The sequence below is a fragment of the Macaca mulatta genome, chromosome 16, assembly GCF_049350105.2.
Source record: "Macaca mulatta isolate MMU2019108-1 chromosome 16, T2T-MMU8v2.0, whole genome shotgun sequence".
Classification (NCBI taxonomy): domain Eukaryota; kingdom Metazoa; phylum Chordata; class Mammalia; order Primates; family Cercopithecidae; genus Macaca; species Macaca mulatta.
Genome location: NC_133421.1, coordinates 18521993 through 18545801, shown reverse-complemented (window position 1 = coordinate 18545801; position 23809 = coordinate 18521993). Strand labels below are relative to the sequence as shown.

The window sequence follows — 23809 nt, the reverse complement described above, 5'->3', positions numbered from 1 at the left end:
TTTTATGTTATGTGAGTTTTACCTCAAATTTTTTTCTTTTTTTTTTATTTCTTTTTTTGTTAGACAGAGTCTTGCTCTCTCTCGCCCAGGCCAGAGTGCAGCGGTGAGATCTCGGCTCACTGCAACCTCCGCCTCCCAGGTTCAAGCAATTCTCCTGTCTCAGCCTCCCAAGTAGCTGGGACTAGAGGCACACACCCATCACGCCCAGCTAATTTTTGTATTTTTGGTAAATAGGGTTTCACCATATTGGTCAGGCTGGTCTCGAACTGCTGATCTCAGGTGATCCACCCAGCTTGGCCTCCCAAAGTGCAGGGATTACAAGCATGAGCCACTGCACCTGGCCAATTTTTTTTCTTTAAAATCAGGCCAGGTGCAGTGGCTCAGGCCTGTAATCTCAGCACTGTGGGAGGCTGAGGTAGGAGGACTGCTTGAGACCAGGGGTTTGAGACCAGCCTGTGCAACAAGCAGACCTTATCTCTACAAAAGTTAAAAATTTAGCCGAGTATTGAGGTGCACATCTGTCGCTACTCGAGAGGCTGAGGCTGGAGGATCACTTGTGCCCAGGATGTCAAGGTTGCAGTGAGCTGAGATTGCACCACTGCAATCCAGTCTGGGCGACAGAGCAGGACCCTATCTCAAAAAAAAAAAAAAAAAAAAAAAAAAAAAAAATCAGAGCTGCCCTTGCCCTTATGCTAATGGGCTCTCCCTCTATTACATCACCTACCTGGCTCATGGGGCACCTGAGTTTGAGACCCCTGCTCTAGATTCATGTTACCAAATCCCCTTCCAGAGAATGTGTAGTCAGTTATACCACCACTCAGGATAGGGGAGAGAAACATTTTCACCAAACCCTGCTCAACACATTGACTGCCCCATTTCAGTGAGGAGGAGAGTGAGGTTCAGAGACGTTAAGTGACTTGCTCCAGGTCACACAGCTAGTCAGGACAGTGTCGGAACTGGAGCCCAGCTTGTTGGATCCTGAGTTCAGTGACCTGCCCTCCTGCCACACGGGTTTCCTACAGCTGGGGAAGCCAAAGCATAGGGCTGCGACCCCTATTCGAGGGCTCTGACTCTCAGAAACCCATCACATCTCCTCCGAGGCCCTTGGCTGGCACGAATCCCAGCCAGGTAAGAAAAGAGGAGGTGTTCGGGCCCCTGAGCCTGGGAGCGGCTGCTGGGTGCCAGCTTCCTCCAGCACCGGTGGAGGGACAGCCGCCAGGGGGCGTCTGCTTAGGAAAATCACAGCCGGTTGCCGGCAGCATGGGCGTGCGGAGCCCATGGAGCCTGTGGGCTGGGCCTGGGTGAGGGCGTGTGCGCAGGGTGTGTGTGTGTGTGTGTGTGTGTGTGTGTGTGTGGGTTGTGCCTGTGGGGTGTGTGAGTGTGTGGGGTGTGTGTGTGGGGGGTGTGTGAGTGTGTGGGGGGTGTGTGTGGAAGGTGTGCCTGTGGGATGTGTGAGTGTGTGGGGTGTGCCTGTGGGATGTGTGAGTGTGTGGGGTGTGCCTGTGGGATGTGTGAGTGTGTGGGGTGTGTGTGTGGGGGGTGTGTGAGTGTGTGTGGAATGTGCCTGTGGGATGTGTGAGTGTGTGGGGTGTGCCTGTGGGGTGTGCCTGTGGGGTGTGTGTGGAGGGTGTGCCTGTGGGGTGTGTGGGGTGTGCCTGTGGGGTGCGTGAGTGTGTGGGGTGTGTGAGTGTGTGTGGGATGTGTGAGTGTGTGGGATGTGCCTGTGGGGTGTGCCTGTGGGGTGTGTGGAGGGTGTGCCTGTGGGGTGTGTGTGGGATGTGTGAGCGTGTGTGGGGTGTGCCTGTGGGGTGCGTGAGTGTGTGGGGTGTGTGAGTGTGTGTGGGTTGTGCCTGTGGGGTGTGTGAGTGTGTGTGTGGTGTGAGTGTGTGTGGGGTGTGTGTGAGTGTGTGTGGGGTGTGTGTGTGGGTTGTGCCTGTGGGATGTGTGTGTGTGTGGTGTGTGTGTGGGGTGTGTGTGTGTGGGGTGTGTAATTTTGTGTGGGTTGTTCCTGTGGGATGTGTCAGTGTGTGGAGGGTGCGCCTGTGGGATGTGAGTGTGTGTGGGTTGTGCCTGTGGGGTGTGTGAGTGTGTGTGTGGTGTGAGTGTGTGTGGGGTGTGTGTGAGTGTGTGTGGGGTGTGTGTGTGGGTTGTGCCTGTGGGATGTGTGTGTGTATGGTGTGTGTGTGGGGTGTGTGTGTGTGGGGTGTGTAATTTTGTGTGGGTTGTTCCTGTGGGATGTGTCAGTGTGTGGAGGGTGCGCCTGTGGGATGTGTGTGTGTGTGGGTTGTGCCTGTGGGGTGTGTGAGTGTGTGGCAGGTGTGCCTGTGGGGTGTGTGATTGTGTGTGGGGTGTGTGGGGTGTGTAATTGTGTGTGGGTTGTGCCTGTGGGATGTGTGAGTGTGTGTGGGTTATGCCTGTGGGGTGTGTGAGTGTGGGGGTTGTGCCTGTGGGGCGTGTGGGGTGTGCATGTAGGGTGTGTGAGTGTGAATGTGGGAGAGTGTGTGTGAGCATCAGAGTGTGTGAGAGTGTGTGTGCCTGTGTGAATGTGTGTGGGGGTGTGTGTGTGTGTGTAAGTGTGCATATACCTGAGTTCTTTTGGCTTGAATGGGAGGCTTTCTGATGACGTGATATTTGAGAGATCTGACTGAAGCAGTGCGGGGCAGGGGGATGACCGGGGGCATTGGAGAAGGGCATTCTGAGCAGAGGAAACAGCAGCTGCAAAGGCCGCAAGCAGGCCCTGCCCGATGTGTTCGGGGAACCTGGGCTGGGGTGGAGAGAGCCGGGGGGAGGACAGAGAGTCAGCAGATGCAGGGCAGGCAGGGCCTCCAGGCCAACAAAGGCTGGTGAGCTTTATTCTGAGCAATCCCTGTGCATTTCAACAGAGTTAACCCATAAACACCTCCCAGAGACTCCAGGAGCTTAGAGGAAGGACAGACGTCTTCAGGCTTGGGGCAGAGTGGAGGAGAGGAGCCAAGAGAGGATGGAGCATGATTGGGCTGGGAGGCAGGAGATGACATTGAGAGAGTGCCTGTGAGCAGGGAGGTTCCCTGAAGACCTTTCTGCCACTAGGCACCAGCCCCTGGGCACCTGTCCCTGGGTGTTGACATGTTGACCAAAGTGAGATTAGGCTTCACCCTCCTGGCAGCTCCATTATCAAGGCCAGTTTCAGCTCAGTGCCTGTGATGGAACTTTCTGGGATGGTTGGAGATGGTCTGCATCGGTGCTGTCCAGAAGGCAGCCACAAGGCACATGTGCACTGCTGAGCACCTGAAATGTACCTGGTGGGGCTGAGAAGCAAGATTTTAAATTTAAATCTCCACAAGAGACTAGCAGCCACTTGTAGCGTGTGAGCTGCATGAACAGATTAGCCAGGTAGCACCCATCGGGGCCTTGCCTCACTGACTTCTGCCATGCTCAAAACCAGTTGTTTGGTCTGGGCACACAGAGGCCCTGCTGGTGACTCACCACACCGCTCATCCTGAGTGAGCGGTCAGCAGATCTTTCCCTTCCACCGAGAGCATGAGTTTTGGCGTGCACAGGAGTCTTGGTCTTGGCTGCCCAGTTAGTCACGTGGCTGCCCTAAACATCTGCTCCTCTTGTGCCAGGAATGGAAAGAGCAGCTCAAAACCAAGCCCCACGCCACAGCAGATGGGCTCGCCAGAGATTAGCACCTCCCTTTCCACAGGAGCTGAGAATACTCAGGTTGCTCATTTGAACCCATATGGTGAAGTTTCTCTCTCTCTTTCTCTCGCTCTCGCTCTCGCTCTTGCTCTCTCTCTCTCTCTCTCTCTCTCTCTCAGTATTTATTCTGTAATTTCGGTTTTCAAAAACAAAACCCTTCCATAGTGCAAAGTTCTCAGACTGGGTGCTGTCCCCAGTGAGTTCCTTGTAAAACAAATACGTGTTGTTTTTGATTGTACAAGTTGCACAGCTACTCCGGGATGGAGTAGACAGCTGTGAAGGAGCTGGGGCCACACCTGCTTTGCTGTGGGGCTGTCCCATGCATCCTAGGATGGTTGGCAACATCCCTGGCCTCTATTCCCTAGATGCCAGTAGCAATCCCTCCCACCTCCATTACTGAGACACCCCAGATGTCCCCAGGCACGGCCACATGTCTCCTGACAGTGAGGGCAGAAGCACTTTGGGAACCGCTGGTGTAGAGACAGCCTGGTGAGAAGAGGTGAGGGATGAGAGGCTGAGGCCCCTGCAGTCTCCCCTCTGTGTGTCTCCAATCCACTTTTCTGTTTTACGTATGTAGGGAGGTGTTATGAACAATGTCTAGTGCTATGTTGGGGTCCATGTTTAAAATGGACTTACAGCAGCTGCGCTCTGCCCCGCCTGTCTGCACTCATCGATGTGTGGCTCATGTCTTTGACCTGCTCTGTGATGCTCCATTCATCCCTTTCGCTGTTACTGTATCAGGCAGGACCTGGGCAGGAAACAGGAAACAGTGGTGCGGTCAACATGAAAAAGAGCTGAATGGATGGACTTTAGCAAGGCGTGGGCAGGGCTGACGAAAGCAGCTCCACGTTGTCTTCCCGGGGTTCGTGGTTTCAGATGCTGCTGCGGGGACTGTCTCTGCTCATGGCTCCTGGTGTCCATGTGCAGAAGCATCTCCAAAGGCCCTTGCAAGGGGACTTACTGGGGCCAAGTTATCCACAAACACTGGGATGCTCAAAATCTAGTTTTACCCTAAGGAGGTAGGGGATGACTCTGGATCTAGAAGTGAATGCACCTCCTAACGGAGTTTATCCTGAGTCACCTCCTCCTGTCAACTCATCCAAGGACTCCCCGTGGGGCTTCCTCACACAGAGATGTCCCCTGCCATAGGAAAAAGACTCCTGGGTCCGGCCTCAGCTCCCTCTCGTTGGCTGTGCCTGTGTTTCTCACTCAACTGGCCAACCCACAGAGGTGGGCAGAGCTGGGTCTGTGCCGGGCTCTGGGGAGCATCTGAGGAGTTACTGCAGAAGCAGCACTTTCAGCAGGAAGAACAGAAGTGTCTGCCTGTCTCTCACTTCCTTTTTGGGGCCTGGGAGGGTTGGCCTGTGAGTGGCCAGCTGCTATTTATGGGACTTGGCGGCTCTGTGTGAAACCCCAGTCTCTCTCGAGAGGGAAGAGTAGTGGGAAAGGGTGGTGCCAGGTGACATTGCCCCTGGTCTGGGGTACAATCAGCCCAGGTGCAGCGGTCACAACGTCAGAGTAGGGGGTGTAGCTCAGGGGTAGAGCATTTGACTGCACAACGTCAGAGTGAAACCCATCTAGGTCAAGATGGGCCTGATGGGTTTCCTAACAAAGCGATTCTGTGTACCTTGTGTTTGTAGAAGCTTGGTGTATAGAGTGGGCTTTTTGTTGGGTGACCACATCCAACCCCCCTGATTTGGACAGAAGGGGAAACTGAGGTCCACGGAGGCTAAGTGCCTAGTCTGAGGTCACACACTGAGCCTGGGACATGAAGAGGACTAGAGTCGAGAGTCTGGACTCTCATTCTAGTGCTCTTCCTTTTCATGGGGGTGGCAGGGTCGCCCGTTTGGAGCAAAAATGAACTGAGTTTCAAGGGCCACTGAGCGTCTTCCCCAGCCCCAGCCATTCCCAGGGTCCTGAAAGAAGGACAGCTGTCTCCTGTATTGTCTTGAACCCTTGGTGGATGGGTGGGGCAGGGGGTAGGAAGGGGCAGAGAAGGGGCTGGCCAGATGTGACACATCTGGAGTCTCCACATCTGCCCCAGGGCTGATGAGCAGAGCTGCCCTCTCCCGCCCATTCATGGTGGCCTTTGGTCATCTTTAATTTTGTACTGCACGGGTTGCTTTTGGGTGTTCCTTGTAACCCGTTTTCACTGGAATGAAATGGCCTGTGCATTCTTCCCTTCCTCCTCCTCCCCCTCCCCCTCCCTCCCTTCCTCCTCCCCCATACGCATACTGAGCCCACACTCTGTGCCCCTTGCCTTCGAGATGAATGGCCAGGGCTATCCTAACTGAGGAGCCAAGATCTGAGCAAGCTTCCTAGGAGGCGAGCAGTCACCCAAGCACACGTCGGGGCAGAGAGCATTCCAGGCAGTGGAACGGCACAGAGGGCAGTTGTCAGCCTTGGCCTGGTGTGAGCAGGGGAGAGCAGCAGACGGCTCAGGGAGAGAAGGCCCAGGTTCAAGGCCCAGGGCCATTATAAGGATCCAGTGCCCAGTCAGAGCAGCTGGGGAGTGGCAGAGGGTCCTGGGCAGTGGAGGGCTCAGCTGTAGCTCAGGTACTAACAGGCACCTGGGGGCGGGGGGCCACTGAGGAGGGGCCGGTGGGGGATGGCTTGAAGCAGGCATGAAGGTGGTGAGAAGTGCTCAGATGACTGGGCTTATTTGAAAGTAAAGCCAAAGGTGTTTGCTAATGGATTGGTGGAAGGGAAGGAGACAGGGAGAGAAAGAGAAGTCAAGGATGACTCCAGGAATTTAGGGCCTGTCTTAGTCTTAGGCCCAACTCCACAATTCTGGTGGGCATTGCCCTAATGGGGGCTATCCCTCTGTGGCATTCTTTGAATTCAGGTGGAGGCAACGATACCCCTAAAGCTCTTGCACTCTGTGTGCCTGCAGAATTAGCACCACATGCACGCTGCCAAGGCTCACAGCTTGCACCTTCTGGAGCAGCAGCCCAAGCCACACCTGGGCCCACTTGAGCCACAGCTGGGGTGGCCAAGGAGCATTGTGCCAAAACACAGGGAGCAGAGACCCAAGGCAGCCAGCCCCTGGCCCATTCCCCCAAATCATTCTGCCCTCAAGCTCCAAGGGTTCTGGGCTTATGATGAGATGAGTCATCCAGATCTCTCAAATCCCTTCAGAGTCTATCTTGATGAACAGCACCTGGCTTCTTTCTAGCCATACTCATCTCCTTATCACATGGGCACTTGATCGTACCCTTGGTATTTTCTCCTAAACACACCTTTTTATTCTTTACACTGCCAGGTTGAGAATTTTCCAAATCTTTGTGTTCTGCTTCGTTTGTGGTTATAAATTCCATCTTTAAATCATTTGTTCTCTCGCATTTTACCATGAGCAGCTAAGAGAGGATGTATAGCATCCTGCACACTTTCTTGCTTAGAGATTTTTTCTGCCACATATCTAGTTCATTACTTTTTCAATTATTATTATTATTATTTTTTGAGACAGGATCTCACTCTGTCACCCAGGCTGGAGTGCAGTGGCGTGATCATAGCTCACTATAGCCTTGAACCCTTGGGTTCAAGTGATCCTCCTGCCTCAGCCTCCTGAGTAGCTGGGTCTACAGACATACTCCACCATGCCTGCTAATTTTTAAAAAATTTTGTAGAGACAGAATCTTGTTATGTTGTCCAGGTTGGCCCTGAACTCCTAGCCTCAAATGATCCTCCTGTCTTGGCCTCCCAAAGAGATGGGATTACAGGCATGAGCCACTGTGCCTAGTCATATATCACTCTTAAGTTCTGCCTTCCATGAAGTCCTAGCACATGGACATAATTCAGCCAAGTTCTTTTCCACTCTGGAACAAGTATCACTTTCCCTCCTGTTTTTAATACACTATTCCTCATTTCCATCTGAGACTTCATCAGAATGGCCTGTACTGTCCATATTTCTACCAGCATTCTCTTCATGAGCACTCAAGTAATCTCTAAGGAGATTCGGGCTTTTCCTACAGCTGTCCCCTTCTGAGCCCTCACTAGGATCACCCTCAATGGGCTGTTCATGGCAATACAGGCTTTTCCTGGCATGCACTTCCATTCTGTCCCAGACTTTGCCCATTACTCAGTTCCAAAGCTGCTTTCACACTTTTAGGCGTTTGTTACAGCAGCCACATTCCTGGTATCGATATTTGCCTTGGTCCGTTTTGTGCTGCTGTAACAGAATTCCTGAGATTGGGTAATTTATATAGAATAGGAATTTATTTCTTACTGTTCTAGAGGCTGGAAGTCCAAGATCAAGGTGCCAACATTTGGTGTGGACCGTCTTGCTGGCTCCTCACATGACAGAAGGTGGAAGGACAAAAAGGGATGAACGAGTCCTTACATGGTGGAAGAGCAGGAGAATGGAGAGCCCGTTCCCACAAGACTCTTTATAGCAGCATTAGTCCATTCCTGAGGGTAGTGCCCTCGTGACCTGACACCTCCCCAAAGACCCCACCTCCTAACACTTTTGCATTGGGGATTAGGTTTCCAACACATGGATTTCGGGGGACACATTCAGACCACAGCCGGGCCTGGGCCACCAGAAGAATGGTGCCAGCTCCTGAGACCAGGATGGCTGAGACACAGCAGGTCGTGGAGCTGAAGTCAGGGGCTCACTTTGGTGAAGCTGTGCTAAGACTGAGATGCCCGCTAGGAATCCTAGAGGAGACACAGAGGAGGCCAATGAATCCTCAGTTCTGAAGCCCAGAAGGAGGCCCAGACTGCAGATAGGAATTTGGGTGCTGTCACTGAACACAGGCCAAGTGTATCAGGGTTCTCCTGAGAAACAGAACCAGTTGGGGGTGTGTGTGTGTGTGTGTGTGCATGTGTGTGTGATAGAGAGAGAGAGAGATTGATTTTAAGGAATTGGCTCAGGTGACTGTGGGGCTAGTGGATCTGAAATCTGCAGGACAGACCATCAGGCTGGATACCCACGATAGAGCTGATATCGCAACTCGAGCCTGAAGGTGTTCTGGAGACAGAATTTCCTCTTCCCCAGGAAAACCATAGGTCTTTTCTTGTAAAACCTTTTAATGGCTGGATGAGGCCCACCCACATTTTGGGGCAATCTGCTTTTCTTTCTCTTTTCTTTTTCTTTTTCTTTCTTTCTTTTTTTTTTTTTTGAGATAGAGTTTCGCTCTTATTGCCCAGGCTGGAGTGCAATGGCATGATCTCGGCTCACCACAACCTCCCCTCCTGGGTTCAAGCAATTCTCCTGCCTCAGCCTCCTGAGTAGCTGGGATTACAGGCATGTGCCACCACGCCCAGCTAATTTTGTGTTTTTAGTAGAGATGGGTTTCTCCATGCTGGTCAGGCTGGTCTTGAACTCCTGACCTCGGCCTCCCAAAGCGCTCCATCCGCCTCGGCCTCCCAAAGTGCTGGGATTACAGGCACGAGCCACCACGCCCACCCTAATCTGCTTTTCTTAAAGTTGACTGATTTAAATGTTAACCTCATCTAAAAAATACCTTCACTGGGATATTTAAACTGGTATTTAACCAAATAGCTGGGTACTGTGGCCTAGCTGAGTTGACATATAAAATTAATAATCATATCAGGAGAGGCAGAGGGCAGAAACATGGCACCAGGGAAGTAGGGAGCCCAAAGGTCAGAGATCCAGGTATAATCCCTAAGAAGAAGTAAAAGTAAAGAGGAAGATGACATAAATTATTTCAACCATTTTTCCTATTAAATGTCTATCCTCATAAGAATACAATACCTGACCACAATTCAGAGGGAAAAACACAAACAAACAACAAAAACAGGTCCAAGGGGATCCAGATAGCAGAATTATCAGACACAGACTTTGAAATAGCTGTGAGTATGTGTGGAATATTTGTAAGTAAATGAAAGACATCGAGTCATGGGTTTGAGAAGGACTGTGAACACTTAGCAGCATACATAGAAAGAAAATCACCCGGCTGGGCACGGTGGCTCACGTCTGTAATCCCAGCACTTTGGGAGGCCGAGGTGGGTGGATCACGAGGTCAGGAGATCGAGACCATCCTGGCTAACACAGTGAAACCCCGTCTCTACTAAAAATACAAAAAATTAGCTGGGCGTGGTGGCGGACAACTGTAGTCCCAGTTACTCGGGAGGCTGAGGTAGGAGAACGGCGTGAACCCGGGAGGCGGAGCTTGCAGTGAGCCGAGATCATGCCACTGCACTCCAGCCTGGGGTACAGAGTAAGACTCCGTCTCAAAAAAAAGAAAATCACCCCTAGGCACAGTATAACATTACAGGAAATCAAAGACAAAGAAAAAAATCTTACAACTAGACAGAGAAAAAAATAAAGGCAATGAGAAGCCATTAGAGAGTTTTCAGTAAGGGCTGACACGGCATCTGACTTAGGTTTTAAAAAGATCACCTGCCACTGCTGGAGGAGAATGGGTGGTAGTCGTAGGGCAGTTAGTGGCTCAGCAGAGAGCAGAGGGTGGGTACAGTGATGGTGACAGCAGGGAGGAATGGAAGAGCAATAGCCACGTTGAGGACATCCTGTGTTTTGGAAGATAGAACAGATAAATTGGTGATGGGTAAGATGTGGGGGTGAGGCAAAGAAAGAATCAAGGGTCACCCCCAGATTTCTGGTATGAGCAATTTAGTACAGTAAGGGGTGGTGTCATTGACTGAAATTGGAAAGACTCGGGAAGGAAGCGGTTTGGGATGTCTTTTTTTTTTTTTTTTTTTTTTTTTGAGACGGAGTCTCGCTCTGCCGCCCAGGCTGGAGTGCAGTGGCCGGATCTCAGCTCACTGCAAGCTCCGCCTCCCGGGTTCACGCCATTCTCCTGCCTCAGCCTCCCGAGTAGTTGGGACTACAGGCGCCCGCCACCGCGCCCGGCTAGTTTTTTGTATTTTTTAGTAGAGACGGGGTTTCACCGTGTTAGCCAGGATGGTCTCGATCTCCTGACCTCGTGATCCGCCCGTCTCGGCCTCCCAAAGTGCTGGGATTACAGGTGAGCCACCGCGCCCGGCCGGGATGTCTTACATTTAGTAGGTAATTTACTCTCTCTGAGCCACATTTTCCTCATCTCTGGGTGGGGCCATACTTATACTCACCTCATAGCTTTATTAAGATGATTAGATGTTAGCTCCTGTTATTATATATAGTTAAGTCAATGATTCTGGCAGGCAGCTGGAAGCAGGATCTTACCATTCCCACCCCCGGGCTCCTGCATCCTTGGCCAGTTTGAATCCAGAGCTGAAGCAACTAGGCCAGCCCAGCCATTAGGGATCCCAAAGCTGGTTTAGTTCTTGTACCAGAGACAACTCCTCATTTATCTGCAAAAAGGGAAAAATAGATAAACCTTCAATAGCAATGGGAGATTAAGCTCAAATCCTGCAACATAGAAGGTCTTAAGCGGGGCCAGGTGCAGTGGCTCACGCCTGTAATCCCAGCACTTTGGGAGGCCAAGGCAGTGGATCATTTGAGGTCAAGAGTTTGAGACCAGTCTGATCAACAGGATGAAACCCCATCTCTACTAAAAATACAAAAAAAAAAAAATTGGTTAGACACGATGGTAGGTACCTGTAATCCCAGCTACTCGAGAGGATGAGGCAGGAGAATTGCTGGAACCCAGGAGGCAGAGGTTGCAGATCATGCCACTGCATTCCAGCCTGGGTGACAGAATGAGACTCCATCTCAAAAAGAAAAAAAAAAAAGAAGGAAAAAAAAGATCTTAAGTGGATTTTTGTTTTTTTACCCAAAATGTTTAAATTCTGCCTCTGCAACCTGCAACCTGAGAATTGCTAATCTGCCTTATTCCATCTGAATTTATTGTTTTGGTTTGCGAAAACCAGAAGGTTCACCTTCATCCTCCTCCCTGAAGGAAATTTTTCTGTGAGACAGGCTGCACCAGAAATTGTTTTTTTGTGTTTTTGCCAAGTGGGGCACTGACCTGATCCAATTCCATTCATTGCAGACATTTCTGGAGGGGCTTCTCTGTGCCAGGCACTGGGGGAACCCAAGATGATATTTCAATATTTGTTAGCTCAGTAACCGTTTCCACCTTGCTCCCCACCCCTGCCCCCACGGGCCTTCTTTTCTTCTCCACTAGTGTGCTAGGTCCACTCTCTCCTAAGTGCACCAGCTGCTGGGCAGCCCCTCACCTGGGCTGCTGCAAGCTGGCTTCTCCTCTGCAGAGAGGCTGCCTGACTCCCCACACCCAGGTCCCCAGCCCCAGCTCTCCTGGTCCTGTCCCCTGACTGTCCCAGTTCAGACCAGTATCTGCTGCCCACTCCTTTGCCTACTTCTTTGTTATGCCCCCTGCAGACTGTGAGTTCCACCAGTGCGTGAGCTTTCACTTAAGCCCTGCTGGATCCCCGCACCCCTGCACACTGTAGGTGTTTAATACATGTTTGTGGACTGAGTGAGTGGACACTCTGTTTCTGGGCCTGTCTTCTGCTCTGAGAGGGTAGGGGGTCCCTGGGCAGAAAGAACAGCAAGATCAGCGGGAAGTTAAGCTGCTATTCAGGGCCTGATGAAAATTGGTAACAGCCTCAGCTATTCATTGCCCACTAGAAAGAACCTGGGCTCTGGGGTCAGGTGTTTGTGGGAGTACATCTCAGCTCCCCACACCCCAGGCTGGATGCAAAACGCTCAGTCTCTCTGGGCTTGGACTCCCTTGTCTGTGAGAAGGAGGTCACGGCAGCATCTGCCTTATTCTGAGGATAGGCTGATTTAAAAATCAAGTTCGTGTCTGGCACATAGTAGGTGTTCAGCTAACTGTGGCCACTTATTGTTAGTCTAACACCTGCCGTGCACACACATGCATCATCATCATCACCTTCATCATGAGCCACGTGGCCTTTTCCAGCTGGGGCTCCTCACTGCTCAGAGATAAAGGTTGCCAGAGGCGTCAGCATGGCGCTCAGCCCCAGCCTTTTTCTTTCATTCTTGCACCAGCTGTCTGTTGAGTGCCTGCCACATGCCAGGCGCAGCCTCAGATGCCGGGGACATAGTGATATTCAGATGAGGGAAGCAGATAGCCCAACAGCAAGCACAGGAACGTGCCAGGTCAGTCTAAGCAGGAGCAAGTTCTCAGGGAATAAACCAGATGGGAGTGGTTGGGGGTGGTCAGGATTTCCAGGAAGGCCTCTTTTTTTTTTTTTTTTTTTTTTTTTTTTTTTTTTTTTTTTGAGACGGAGTCTCGCTCTGTCGCCCAGGCTGGAGTGCAGTGGCCGGATCTCAGCTCACTGCAAGCTCCGCCTCCCGGGTTCACGCCATTCTCCGGCCTCAGCCTCCCGAGTAGCTGGGACTACAGGCGCCCGCCACCTCGCCCGGCTAGTTTTTTTTTTTTTGTATTTCTTAATAGAGACGGGGTTTCACCGTGTTAGCCAGGATGGTTTCGATCTCCTGACCTCGTGATCCGCCCGTCTCGGCCTCCCAAAGTGCTGGGATTACAGGCTTGAGCCACCGCGCCCGGCCCAGGAAGGCCTCTTTAAGGAGGTGCTGTTGGAACCAGGACTCAGTCCTTCAAAGAGCCATGGGCTGAGCACTCCTGGCAGGGCAGCAGCAGGGGCAAGGCCCCGGAGCGGAGAATGGGCCTGGCTTGTCTCAAGACCGAGATGGCTGTGGCTGCAGCAGAGTGAATGGGGAGAGGTGGGAGAGAAGAGCAGGAAGGCAGGGGCCAGGCAGCCTGGGGCCTCATCCAGACTCTCAGCTTCTGTACTTCTCCCCGGGGACATCTGTGAGTCGCTGAGCTGTGGACAGGGAGTGCTCACTGAGTCACCCAGGGCCTCACGGCAGGACCTGGCCCCATCTTCTCACGAAGGACCCGGTTCATTGATTCTCCTTCCTCAAATAGGTCCCCTCCACCCATCAGAACCCAAAGGAATCAAAAGCTTGGGGGTTTTGTGCAATTGTTTTAAGTTTCCAACCTTCTTGTCCTTTATTTATTTATTTATTTATTTATTTATTTATTTATTTATTTAAGACAGATTTCGCTCTTGTCACCCAGGCTGGAGTGCAATGGTACGATCTCATGTCACGGCAACCTCCGCCTCCCAGGTTCAAGCAATTCTCCCGCCTCAGCCTCCCAAGTAGCTGGGACTACAGGTGCCTGCCACCACACCCAGCTAATTTTTGTATCTTTAGTAGAGACGGGGGTTTCACTATGTTGGCCAGGCTGATCTTGAACACCTGACCTCAAGTGATCCGCCCACCTAGACTTCCCAAAGTGCTGGGATTACAGACGTGAGCCACTGCGTCTGGCCTTCTTGTCCATTTATTTATTCATTCAACAAATATTCATGAAATGTATGTTGTAAGCTGAATACTTTGCTAGGCTCTGAGGACCAGTCAGGAACTTTGATGTCCTTAAGCAGCCCAGGACCTAGAGGTTTCAATGCCTCTGCTTTCCTATTTATAAATGGTCAGACTGGACCTGAAGTCCTGAAGGCTCATCCACCTGGAAGCCACCGCTCCTCTGGAGTTCTGATGACGCCGGAGAAGCCTGTACATATCTCTACCCAATGCCACATGTACAACAGAGGACTTTAACTAAAGCGAGTGAGAGAGAGATTCTTTTTTCCCAACTTAGGATCTAAAAGTTTCTTGAATGTTCAGTTCTGTGGCTCCATTGCACACCCAGATCACCCCCACCCCGCCACCCCAGGCAACAACCAATCCAAAAACTAGAAGAGATTAAGAGTTTACCAACCCACTTTCCTTCCTAACCTGGAGTGAGAAAGAAGCACAGTTGTCCCTCAGTGTCCACAGGGGATCTGGTCCAGGTCCTTAAGAATATCAGAATATGCAGATGCTCAAGTCTCTGATATAAAATGGGTAGTATTTGCACATAACCTATGCACATCCTTCCATACAGTTTAAATAATCTCTAGATTACTTATAACACCTAATACAATGTAAACGCTATATAGATGGTTATACTGTATTATTTTCATTTGCATTATTTTCTGTTTCTTTTACTTTTCTTTTTTTTTTTTTTTTTTTTTGAGATGGAGTCTTGCTCTGTCACCCAGGCTGGAGTGCAACGACGCAATCTCTGCTCACTGCAACCTCTGCCTCCTGGGTTCAAGCAGTTCTCATGACTCAGCCTCCCGAGTAGCTGAGATTACAGGTGTCCGCCACCACGCCCGGCTAATTTTTGTATTTTTAGTAAAGAAAGGGTTTCACCATTTTAACCAGACTGGTCTTGAACTCCTGACCTCAAGCAGTCCACCCACCTCAGCCTCCCAAAGTGCTGAGTTTACAGGCATGAGCCACCGTGCCTGGCCATTATTTTCTATTTTCTACTTGTGGTTAGTGGTTGAATCTGTGGAGGTAGAAACTGCAGATATGAAGGGCCGGCTATACTATAACTGCCTGCTCTGCTTGTCTCCTACCCAGAAACCTGGGCAAATGGGCTGGGAGTTATTTGCAAGGCTATAATTTTTGGTTAACAAACAACTTCTCTGCTCATAGCCATAGGAACCAGGTAAGGAGACCAGAAAACCAGAACAAATCTTATTCTTTCAGTGTGAAACCATCTTTTATTCTCCCTGGGAACTGTCTGGGCATCTGGGAGGAGTGTGGAGGAGCAATACTGTAGAGGGAAGGGTTTGGGCTCTGGAAGCAGATCGCTTACCAGCTCTCTGACCTTAGGCAAGTCACTGTCCCTCTCTGACCCTCTGTCTCCTTTTCAGAAAAATAGAAATAATAAATCAATTCCTAGGCCTGGCAAGGTGACTCACGTGTATAATCCCAGCACTTTGGGAGGCCGAGCTGGGAGGATCACCCAAGCACAGGAGTTCAAATCCAGCCTCAGCAACAAGTGAGACTGTCTCTCTACTAAAAAGTAATTTAAAAGTTAGGCAGGCATGATGGTTCACACCTGTCGTCCCAGCTACTCAGAAGGCTGAGGTGGGAGGATTGTTTGAGCCCAGGAGGTTGAGGCTGCAGTGAGCTGTGATTGTGCCACTGCTCTCCAGCCTGGGTGGCAGAGTGAGACCCTATCTGAAAATAAACACATAAATTTCTGAGAGGATCAAATAAAGTGAGTAAAGTAATAAAGCCTGGCATATAGAAAGCGGGTGATAAGTACTAGGTGACAATATTATTCATGCAAATATAAGGGCAATGACAATTGAGAATAATTTCATTCCCTTCATGATAGCCACCTGATTGTTAGTGCCTCGATTGGCTGAGAGTGGGCTTTCTAGGGGGGAGACCGAGTATTCACTAGCAGCTCAGATCCACAGAGCAGAGCATCACCACATGTTTGTTTGTTTGTTTGTTTGTTTGTTTCTCTCTCTCTCTCTCTCTCTCTCTTTATTTTTTTTTTGAGACGGAGTCTCGCTCTGTCGCCCAGGCTGGAGTGCAGTGGCCAGATCTCAGCTCACTGCAAGCTCCGCCTCTCGGGTTTACGCCGTTCTCCTGCCTCAGCCTCCCTGAGTAGCTGGGACTACAGGCGCCCGCCACCTCGCCCGGCTAGTTTTTTGTATTTTTTTAGTAGAGATGGAGTTTCACCGGGTTAGACAGGATGGTCTCGATATCCTGACCTCGTGATACGCCTGTCTCGGCCTCCCATAGTGCTGGGATTACAGGCTTGAGCCACCATGCCCGGCCCTTTCTTTCTTATAAGAAAAAATGGAAGGTGAATATGCCAAAATTCTAACACAAATTCTGGGTGGTGAAAATATGGATGTTGGTTATATTTTTCATGGTTATTTTCTGTATATTTTTTTCAAAGGGGAAAATAAAAAGAAAGCTCTATTTACAGAAAAGCACCAGCTAAAAAATGTAGAAGGAATCTAAAAGGTTTAGAAAGTTACCATCAACAGAAGGGTCGTCCTTTCTGTTGGGAACCAGAACGCTCACAAGGCATTGCCCACAGGGGACACTAATTGCAAAAGGGACAGTGTGCCTCCACAGGGGGCAGCCGGTGTCACCATCTTAACAAGGGATCTGACAGCATCACTGTTGGGAGAAAAAGCCAACATCATGCACCTCCAGGAGCTCTCAGAGGATAGAGGAACACGTGAACCAACGCCAGGAGGACGCAGCCTGAGACATCAGTCATGGGACATTTCACAAGACCACGGCCAAGTCTCTTCACAAAGTCAATGTCAAACACACCAAACAAAGGAAAAGAAGATAAAAGAGAAGAAAAAGAGCAAAAGGGAAGGGACTGCTCTAGCCAAAAAAGGACTACACAGATACAATGACCAAATGCAATATGTGACCCCCAGTGGGATTCCAATTCAAAAGATATAGCCATGGAAAACTTCTTATAACCACCAGGGCCATTTAAATGTGGACTAGACATCAGATGATCTTATTGAACTGTGATTGACTTTCTTAGATGTGATCATGACAGTCTATATGAGAGAATGTCCATTTTCTTAAGAAGTGTCTGTGGACACACTTAGGACTGCAGTGTTGGGATGTCTGCAAATTGCCTTCGGGGTCTCAGCAGGAAGGCAGGAAGGAAGAGACAGAGATGGATGGAGCCATGCAGACACCAAGGTGAAGAGCTGTTGAATCTCAGTGGAAGGTCCCTGAGTCTTCATTATATTTTTAACTTTCTTGAAGTTTTGAATTTTTCATAATAAAAAGTTAGGAAGGAAACATTTTAAAGTAGAGAAACTAGATCTTCCCACAGAACACTGGGGACCCTTATTATCATTTTTTAAACCCTGCTTGCTTTTTCAAAGTGAGTTTTGCTAAAGTAATGGTATCTAGCATTTCTGAGAAATTAACCCAAAGGAACAGCTACATTAGCAACAGGAAATTCAGCACATCTGAGTCATCTATGTAAATGGCAATAATGAAAATGAGGGCTTTCGCTGCATGTCTAAGAAATGTCCTCTTTTGGAGACTCTTCCTTTTGTCTTACACCCAGAACTGTCTCAGAGGAGGTTCAACAGCAGGGCCTCAAGGGACCAGGAGTAGGTGGCAGACATGAGGGAGCTCAAAGAGACCACAGCACCTGCACATGGGTCTTTAGGGCCAAAATGCCACGGACATGTGAGTGCAGAGTGGAATCATCTCCCTGGGAAATATTGATCGACAGAATAGTGTTCCCTTTCATCAAACAATTTCACTTAAGGAGCTCATGCCCTTCAAGGTGACAAAAAAACGGTAAAATGTGAATTAAATGAGCAGATGTTACGTGTTTAGAATAGTGCCCTAAGTTTTCCCTATTGTTACTCCCAATGACCACTGTAGGAGTTCATTTAAAAAGTTAAGAACTGTCTGGCAGGCTATACTAAATGGAAAAGGTAGCATGATAAACAGCGAGCTTGATCTGTATAAGCCAGCAGTTGTGTAAAAGAAAAAAAAAAGGTATGAAGGGGGAAAGGGAGGGGAAATACATCCTCTAGCGACACACACGTGCTCAGAAATGCCTGGGCTTTGCTGATGGGCCTAGGATAACTAGATAGGAGAGAAATTTACTTCTGCCACATTCTTTTACACTGCTTGAATTTTTTTCTTTACTATGTGTGCATTTTAACTCGTTAATTATACATATATAAATGAACCAGATCCAAAACCTTAAGGTATATAAGTTAGCTCTACTCTGGGTTCTAAATCTCTTTTGTCACCTTGGCTGTGGGGCTTAAAATTAGAATCCTGCATCCTCTTGGGAGACAGCTCAAAAAAAGGCTGGTCTCAGAATGAGGTTTAGAAACCTCCAGCACCTGTTCAGTCTTCTGGGGGAGCCAGTGCAGAGGGGGAATCTATTTTTGTGTTTCATGAAATGATTCCATTTGTATGTTTCCATTTATACAAAGTTCGGGGAACAAGCAAAATGAATCTGTGGTGGTGGGAGTCAGAATCGTGGCTCTTTTGGGGATGGAGTCGGGTGTGCTGGCTGGAAGAAGGCAGTGAGGGGCCTTCTGGGGACTGTGCATGCTCTAAGTCGTGATCTGGGTTGTGGTTGCCTGGGTGTGCGTGTACGTGAACACTTACTGAACTTCCCATTTTAAAAGGGTGCATTTCACTGTCTGTAAATTACCCCATCTAATTAAAGAAAATAGAAAGCAAATTAAATCCGTTCTCTGTAAACTGCATTTGAGCAAAAGCATTAACAAGCTGTGATTGGCAATGAGACATTAGGGAACCCTGCCATTCAATTCTCAGCCACTCCCCAAATCAGGCTGGATTTTGTTTTTCATTTCATGCATAACAGGTATTGGCTTTAAAACTTCAAAGTGCTGTAGATTGACCAGGACAATGTGTGTGGCTGCAGAGAGCGGCAGTCAGTCCCATGGAAGCACAGTCTGGAAGCGCAGTCTGCTCACTGGACAAAGCTGAACTTGCTGTATTTCCTTCTTCTCCTTCCTTCTCCTCTTTCTCCTTCTCCTTCTTCCTCCTCCTCCTCCTTTTTTACAACAGGGTCTCCTTCTGTAGCCCAGGTTGGAGTGCAGTGGTGTGATTGTAGCTCACTGTGGCCTTGAACTCCTGAGCTCCAGCCCAGGGTTGCAATCCTCCAGCCTCCCAAGTTGCTAGGACTATGGGTGCACACCACCACACCCAGCTAATTAAAAAAAAATTAGGTCTGGTGCAGTGGCTAACGCCTCTAATCCCAGCACTTTGGGAGGCCAAGATGGGTGGATCACCGAGGTCAGGAGTTCGAGACCAGCCTGGCCAATATGGTGAAACCCCATCTCTACTAAAAATGCAAAAATTAGCCATGAGTGGTGGCTCACACCTCTAGTCCCAGCTACTCAGGAGGCTGAGGCATAAGAATAGCTTGAACCCAGGAGGTGGAGGTTGCAGTGAGCTGAGATCACGCCATTGCACTCCAGCCTGGGCAACAGAGTGAGACTCAGTCTCAAAAAAAAAAAAAAAAAAAGTATAGAGACAGGGTCGCTATGTTGCCCAGGCTAGAGCTGAGCTTTCTAACCATCAATGCTAACCCCCAGCGAGCCAGCTGCTCCGTGAGGTGGTGAGAGCCCTGACCCTGGGGGTGTGCAAACAGGAGGTGACGGGGGACACAATGAGGACATCCTGTAGTGACTTTGGGCTTACTCATTTCAACAGGCAGAAAGTTCCTGGCAATAGGATCTCTTTCTTACCTCTCTCTTAGAAATCCACCTGCCAGAGCCCAGCTATGGTTTTGTTACTGTTCATTGACACAAGTAATTAAATGTAAAAGTTACAAATAGGGCTAAATTCCCCTTTGACGGTCACCCCCAGTCCTGGTTCCCTCTTGCCCCAACCGATGAGAGCCAGAGTCGTCATGCATGTCCTTGCAGACTTCTTATGCTTCACAGTTATGTGTGCGTGATCACGGACAACACGGTGCTGTACTGTGTGTGTATCTGTGTGTGTGTTGTTTGTTTTTGTTTTTGTTTTACTAAAGGCATCATGCTGTAAGGCTCATGCTATAAGCTACTTTTATTTACTCAGCGTCTGTCCCGACAGCTTTGAGATGTCTCATTCTTTTAACTGTGGCATTGACTCCTGGCTCTGCCCTGTGCACCCTGCTTATTCAGGCATCCTCTGCTGTGTGGACATTTACATGGTTTCCAGTGTCTCACTGTCGTTAGGAGGCTCACTGAGGAGGAGAATTTCTGGGGAGTGGGTAAGGTCTGTGTTCTGCATTTAACTGACCCTGGCCAGTTGCCCTCCAGAACGCTGCTGCCAGCTCCCTCCCTCCAGCGGGACGTGAGGTTATGTTCTGTAGATCACCCCCTGCTCTTGATGTTATCAAACATTAAAACTTCGCAACCTAGTAGGTGAAAGTTAGTTTTTCATTGTTCAGTTGTGTTTTTCTGATTTTTGGGAGACTGGACATTTTCCGTGTTTGCTGACCGTTTGCATCTCCTCTCCTGCTCTGTGCTCCATCACCCTGCTCCAGCTGCTTCCCGGAGCCTCCCTCTTTACTCTCCACCTGCCCGCGTCCTCCTCGTCTTTCAGTTTCTTCCTAAGGGCCCATGGGCTTTCTTTGGTTTTTACGTTCCTCTCACTCTGCCTTTGGCTGTTTCTGGGCCTCCCATCTCCTGGGAGGTTTCAGAGGATGGGGAAGACACAGGAGTGTAGTCGCCATGCAGTGCAATATGGGCTGTAGTGTTCATCCTCCATGGCCTTTATTGAGGACTTACTGTGTGCCAAGAACCTGCTCTAAGAACGTAACTGTGCTCCCTCACTTCATGCTCATAACCACTTGTGAGACGGGCAATGTTCTCATCCTTTTTTTTTTTTTTTTTTTTTTTTTTTTGGAGATGGAGTCTCTGTTGCCCAGGCTGGAGTGCAATGGCATGATCTCGGCTCATTGCAACCTCCGCCTTGCAGGTTCAAGCCATTCTCCTGCCTCAGCCTCCCAAATAGCTGGGACTACAGGCACAGACTGGGACTACAGGCCACCACACCTGGCTAATTTTTTTGTTTTTTGTTTTTTGTTTTTTAGTAGAGATGGAATTTCATCATGTTGCCCAGGGTGGTCTCGAATTCCTGAACTCAGACAATCCACTCACCTTGGCCTCCCAAAGTGCTAGGATTACAGGCGTGAGCCATCAGGCCCGACCTCATCCTTGTTTTACACAGAGAACATGGAGGCACAGAGGAGTTCCATAAATTGCCACCAAGGCCTTCCACTGGTGTGCAGCAGAGTCAAGATTCAAACCCAGGCTGTCTGGCCCTGGGGTCCAGCCTCTCCAGTGCTCTGCTAGGTGCTGGACAGGGTCAACGAGACACAGAGAATGAGCACCACCTGACAGACTGGGACAGTCAGGGACGGCTTCCTGGAGGAGGTGACACCTCAATGGAGCCTTGAGGGAAGAGCAGGAGGGGCTGACCAGGCAATGAATAGAATAAGTATAACCAGGAAGAGGGAAAAGCCTGAGTGTTGCTGGGAGGCTGGAGAGCTGGCCTGGCTTGGGGTGTGTGCCAGGGGGGCAGGACCAAGGGATGGCCAGGGCCAGATCTAGAAAAGCCTGGGCCATCCCATAGTCAATACCTCATTGCAAGGCCCGGCAGGCCTTCCACTGCTCTGTGTGTACCCCATGGGACGCCAGGAGCCTGGGCTGCAGCCACCCACCTGGGCTCCTTAGACCCAGTGCACAGGCATGGGGGCGGGAGTGGGTGTGGCTGATTTACATCCAACAGGTTGAGGGGAAAACCCAGGAAGTGCAGCCCAGGCACTAATCAAATCTAAGACTAATAATAAGCATCCTGAGTAATGAGTGGCCTGGGCCGGAGCAGGCGAGGTGGCCGGAGCCGTGTGGACCAGGAGGAGCGGTGTGAGTAGCCGGGCAGGAGGGCAGGAGGGCAGGAGGGCAGGAGGGCAGGTGTGAGGTGTGAGGAGGGTTGGGCCTCAGTGCTGTGGGGGTTGGCAGTGTCTGGTGGGTGCAAGGCCCACAGCAGATCCACACACTGGGGCAGTCCCAGCCTCCCAAGCCCCGGCACATGGAGAGCCCTGGATCTGGATGCCTCTGGGGTGTGGGGCTTGCCTTCCGGGAGAGAAGCCATCGAGGCTGCAGGGTTGGCCACACCAGCAGGAATTCCCTTTGTCACCACGGCCCTCTGGACACCCCCTATTTTCCCCCTTACATGCCCGCTGGACCATTTTAATGCTAATCTCAAACACCAGATTGTTTGATTTGTAGAGACCACAGGATCTATTCCTTAAGAACACAAACTCTAAAACCAAAACAAAAAACGAAGCATCATACCATCACCCCTGCTGAAACAACAATTCCTGAACATCATCACATAGCCCGCCAGGGTTCAAACTGCCCCGACTATCTCATCTATGTCTTTCTCAGTTGATTTGTTCAAATCAGCCTGGCCCACATTAGACTTTTGGCTATGTTTTAATCTATAACAGTTTCCGCCCATTTTTTCCTCGGTTATTTATTTGTTGACAAAATTGGACTATTTATCCTATAGTTTTTTTTTTTGTTTTTTTTGAGACAGAGTCTTGCTCTGTCACCCAGGCTGGAGTCAATGGCCTGATCTTGGCTTGCTACAACCTCCGCCTCCAGGGTTCAAGCTATTCTCCTGCCTCAGCCTCCCAAGTGACTGAGATTATAGGTGCTCACCACCACGCCCGGTTAATTTTTTGTATTTTTAGTAGAGATAGGCTTTCGCCATGTTGGCCAGTCTGGTCTCAAACTCCTGACCTCAGGTAATCTACCTGCCTCAGCCTCCCAAAGTGCTGGGATTACAGGCGTGAGCCATGGTGCCCGGCCCTTATAGCATTTTTATCAGAGTGAGTTTCTAAGGTTTTATGAAAGGGCCCCAGGTCCGTCACTGTGCAGACAGAACCCATGGCCAGATGGACCGGGGCACAGCCTAGATTCACAGCCTCTCCCTGCTGCTCTGTCCTACACCCCAGGCAGGGAGCAAATCTGTTCTCCCATCCTCTTTTGTGTCCAGCCACCATGTCCCCAGAATCTACCAAGTCAGGGGCTCAAATACATAAAGTTTCTGAGAGACTTGGACAAGGCAGTGACCAGAGGCTGCCTTGACACAGGATGAAATTGCCCAGGCCTCTGGCACCACGAGTCAGGACGCAGCTAGAACTGTGACCTGGCAGTGGCAGCAGCTGTCTGGTGCTGCCGAATCAGCCCTGAGCCACTCTGGGACCTTGGCTGAGCCGCTTCCCCTCAGTGTAAAATGAAGTAGACTGTCTTTCCTACCAGACATCCCTCAAAAACACAACAGTGCTTTGATGAAACTACCAGACCCCCTCTTGGGGAGTCACAAGGAAAGGCTCTGAGAAGACCTGCAGTTAAAAGAAATGCCTTGACTTTCTTTAACCCAGTGTTTTTCAAACTAATTTGATCACAGAGATCTTTCTTGGTATAGCACCTGTTAACCAGCCAAGCACGTGAGGAGGGACAAGCAGAGGGCTCTGATAATCACCCTCCTTGGCTGCTGTCTGGTCTCGGGATGCAGGAGAGAGTTTCCATCTTGCATCCAAATTTGTGGCGGCCCAGAGTGTGAGCCCAGCCCACAGAGCTAGTGTCAGATAGGAGTTCCCTTTCTTCCCTTTCCGTCAATGGAGCTTCTCTCTCAAGCTTCTATTCTGCCTGGCTGGTGTCAGTCATGGGGTTTTCCCACCCTCCTTTGGCACTTGATGATGGTTCTGGGATTTTATGTAGGTCCATATGGTGGTAGAGGAGGGGGCAGGGACAGGCCCACTGGTCAGCTTGGCATCTGCCATCTGGTCAGTCAGGCTCC

The 23809-nt window shown here is 50.0% G+C and overlaps 1 protein-coding gene across 4 annotated transcripts in view; it reads left to right on the top strand.

Annotated features, from left to right (window-relative positions):
* The first annotated feature begins 21565 nt into the window (after positions 1-21565).
* Positions 21566-23809, top strand: part of TNFRSF13B (TNF receptor superfamily member 13B) — a 31459-nt gene continuing 29215 nt past the window's right edge. The window contains exon 1 of one of the 4 annotated variants that reach the window (XM_015118723.3): positions 21566-21864. In XM_015118723.3, coding sequence (XP_014974209.2) covers positions 21804-21864 — 61 coding nt within the window. In that variant the 5' untranslated portion in view covers positions 21566-21803. The remainder of the gene's footprint in view (positions 21865-23809) is intronic. The other 3 variants (XM_015118722.3, XM_077970456.1, XM_077970454.1) reach the window with 3 other exon arrangements.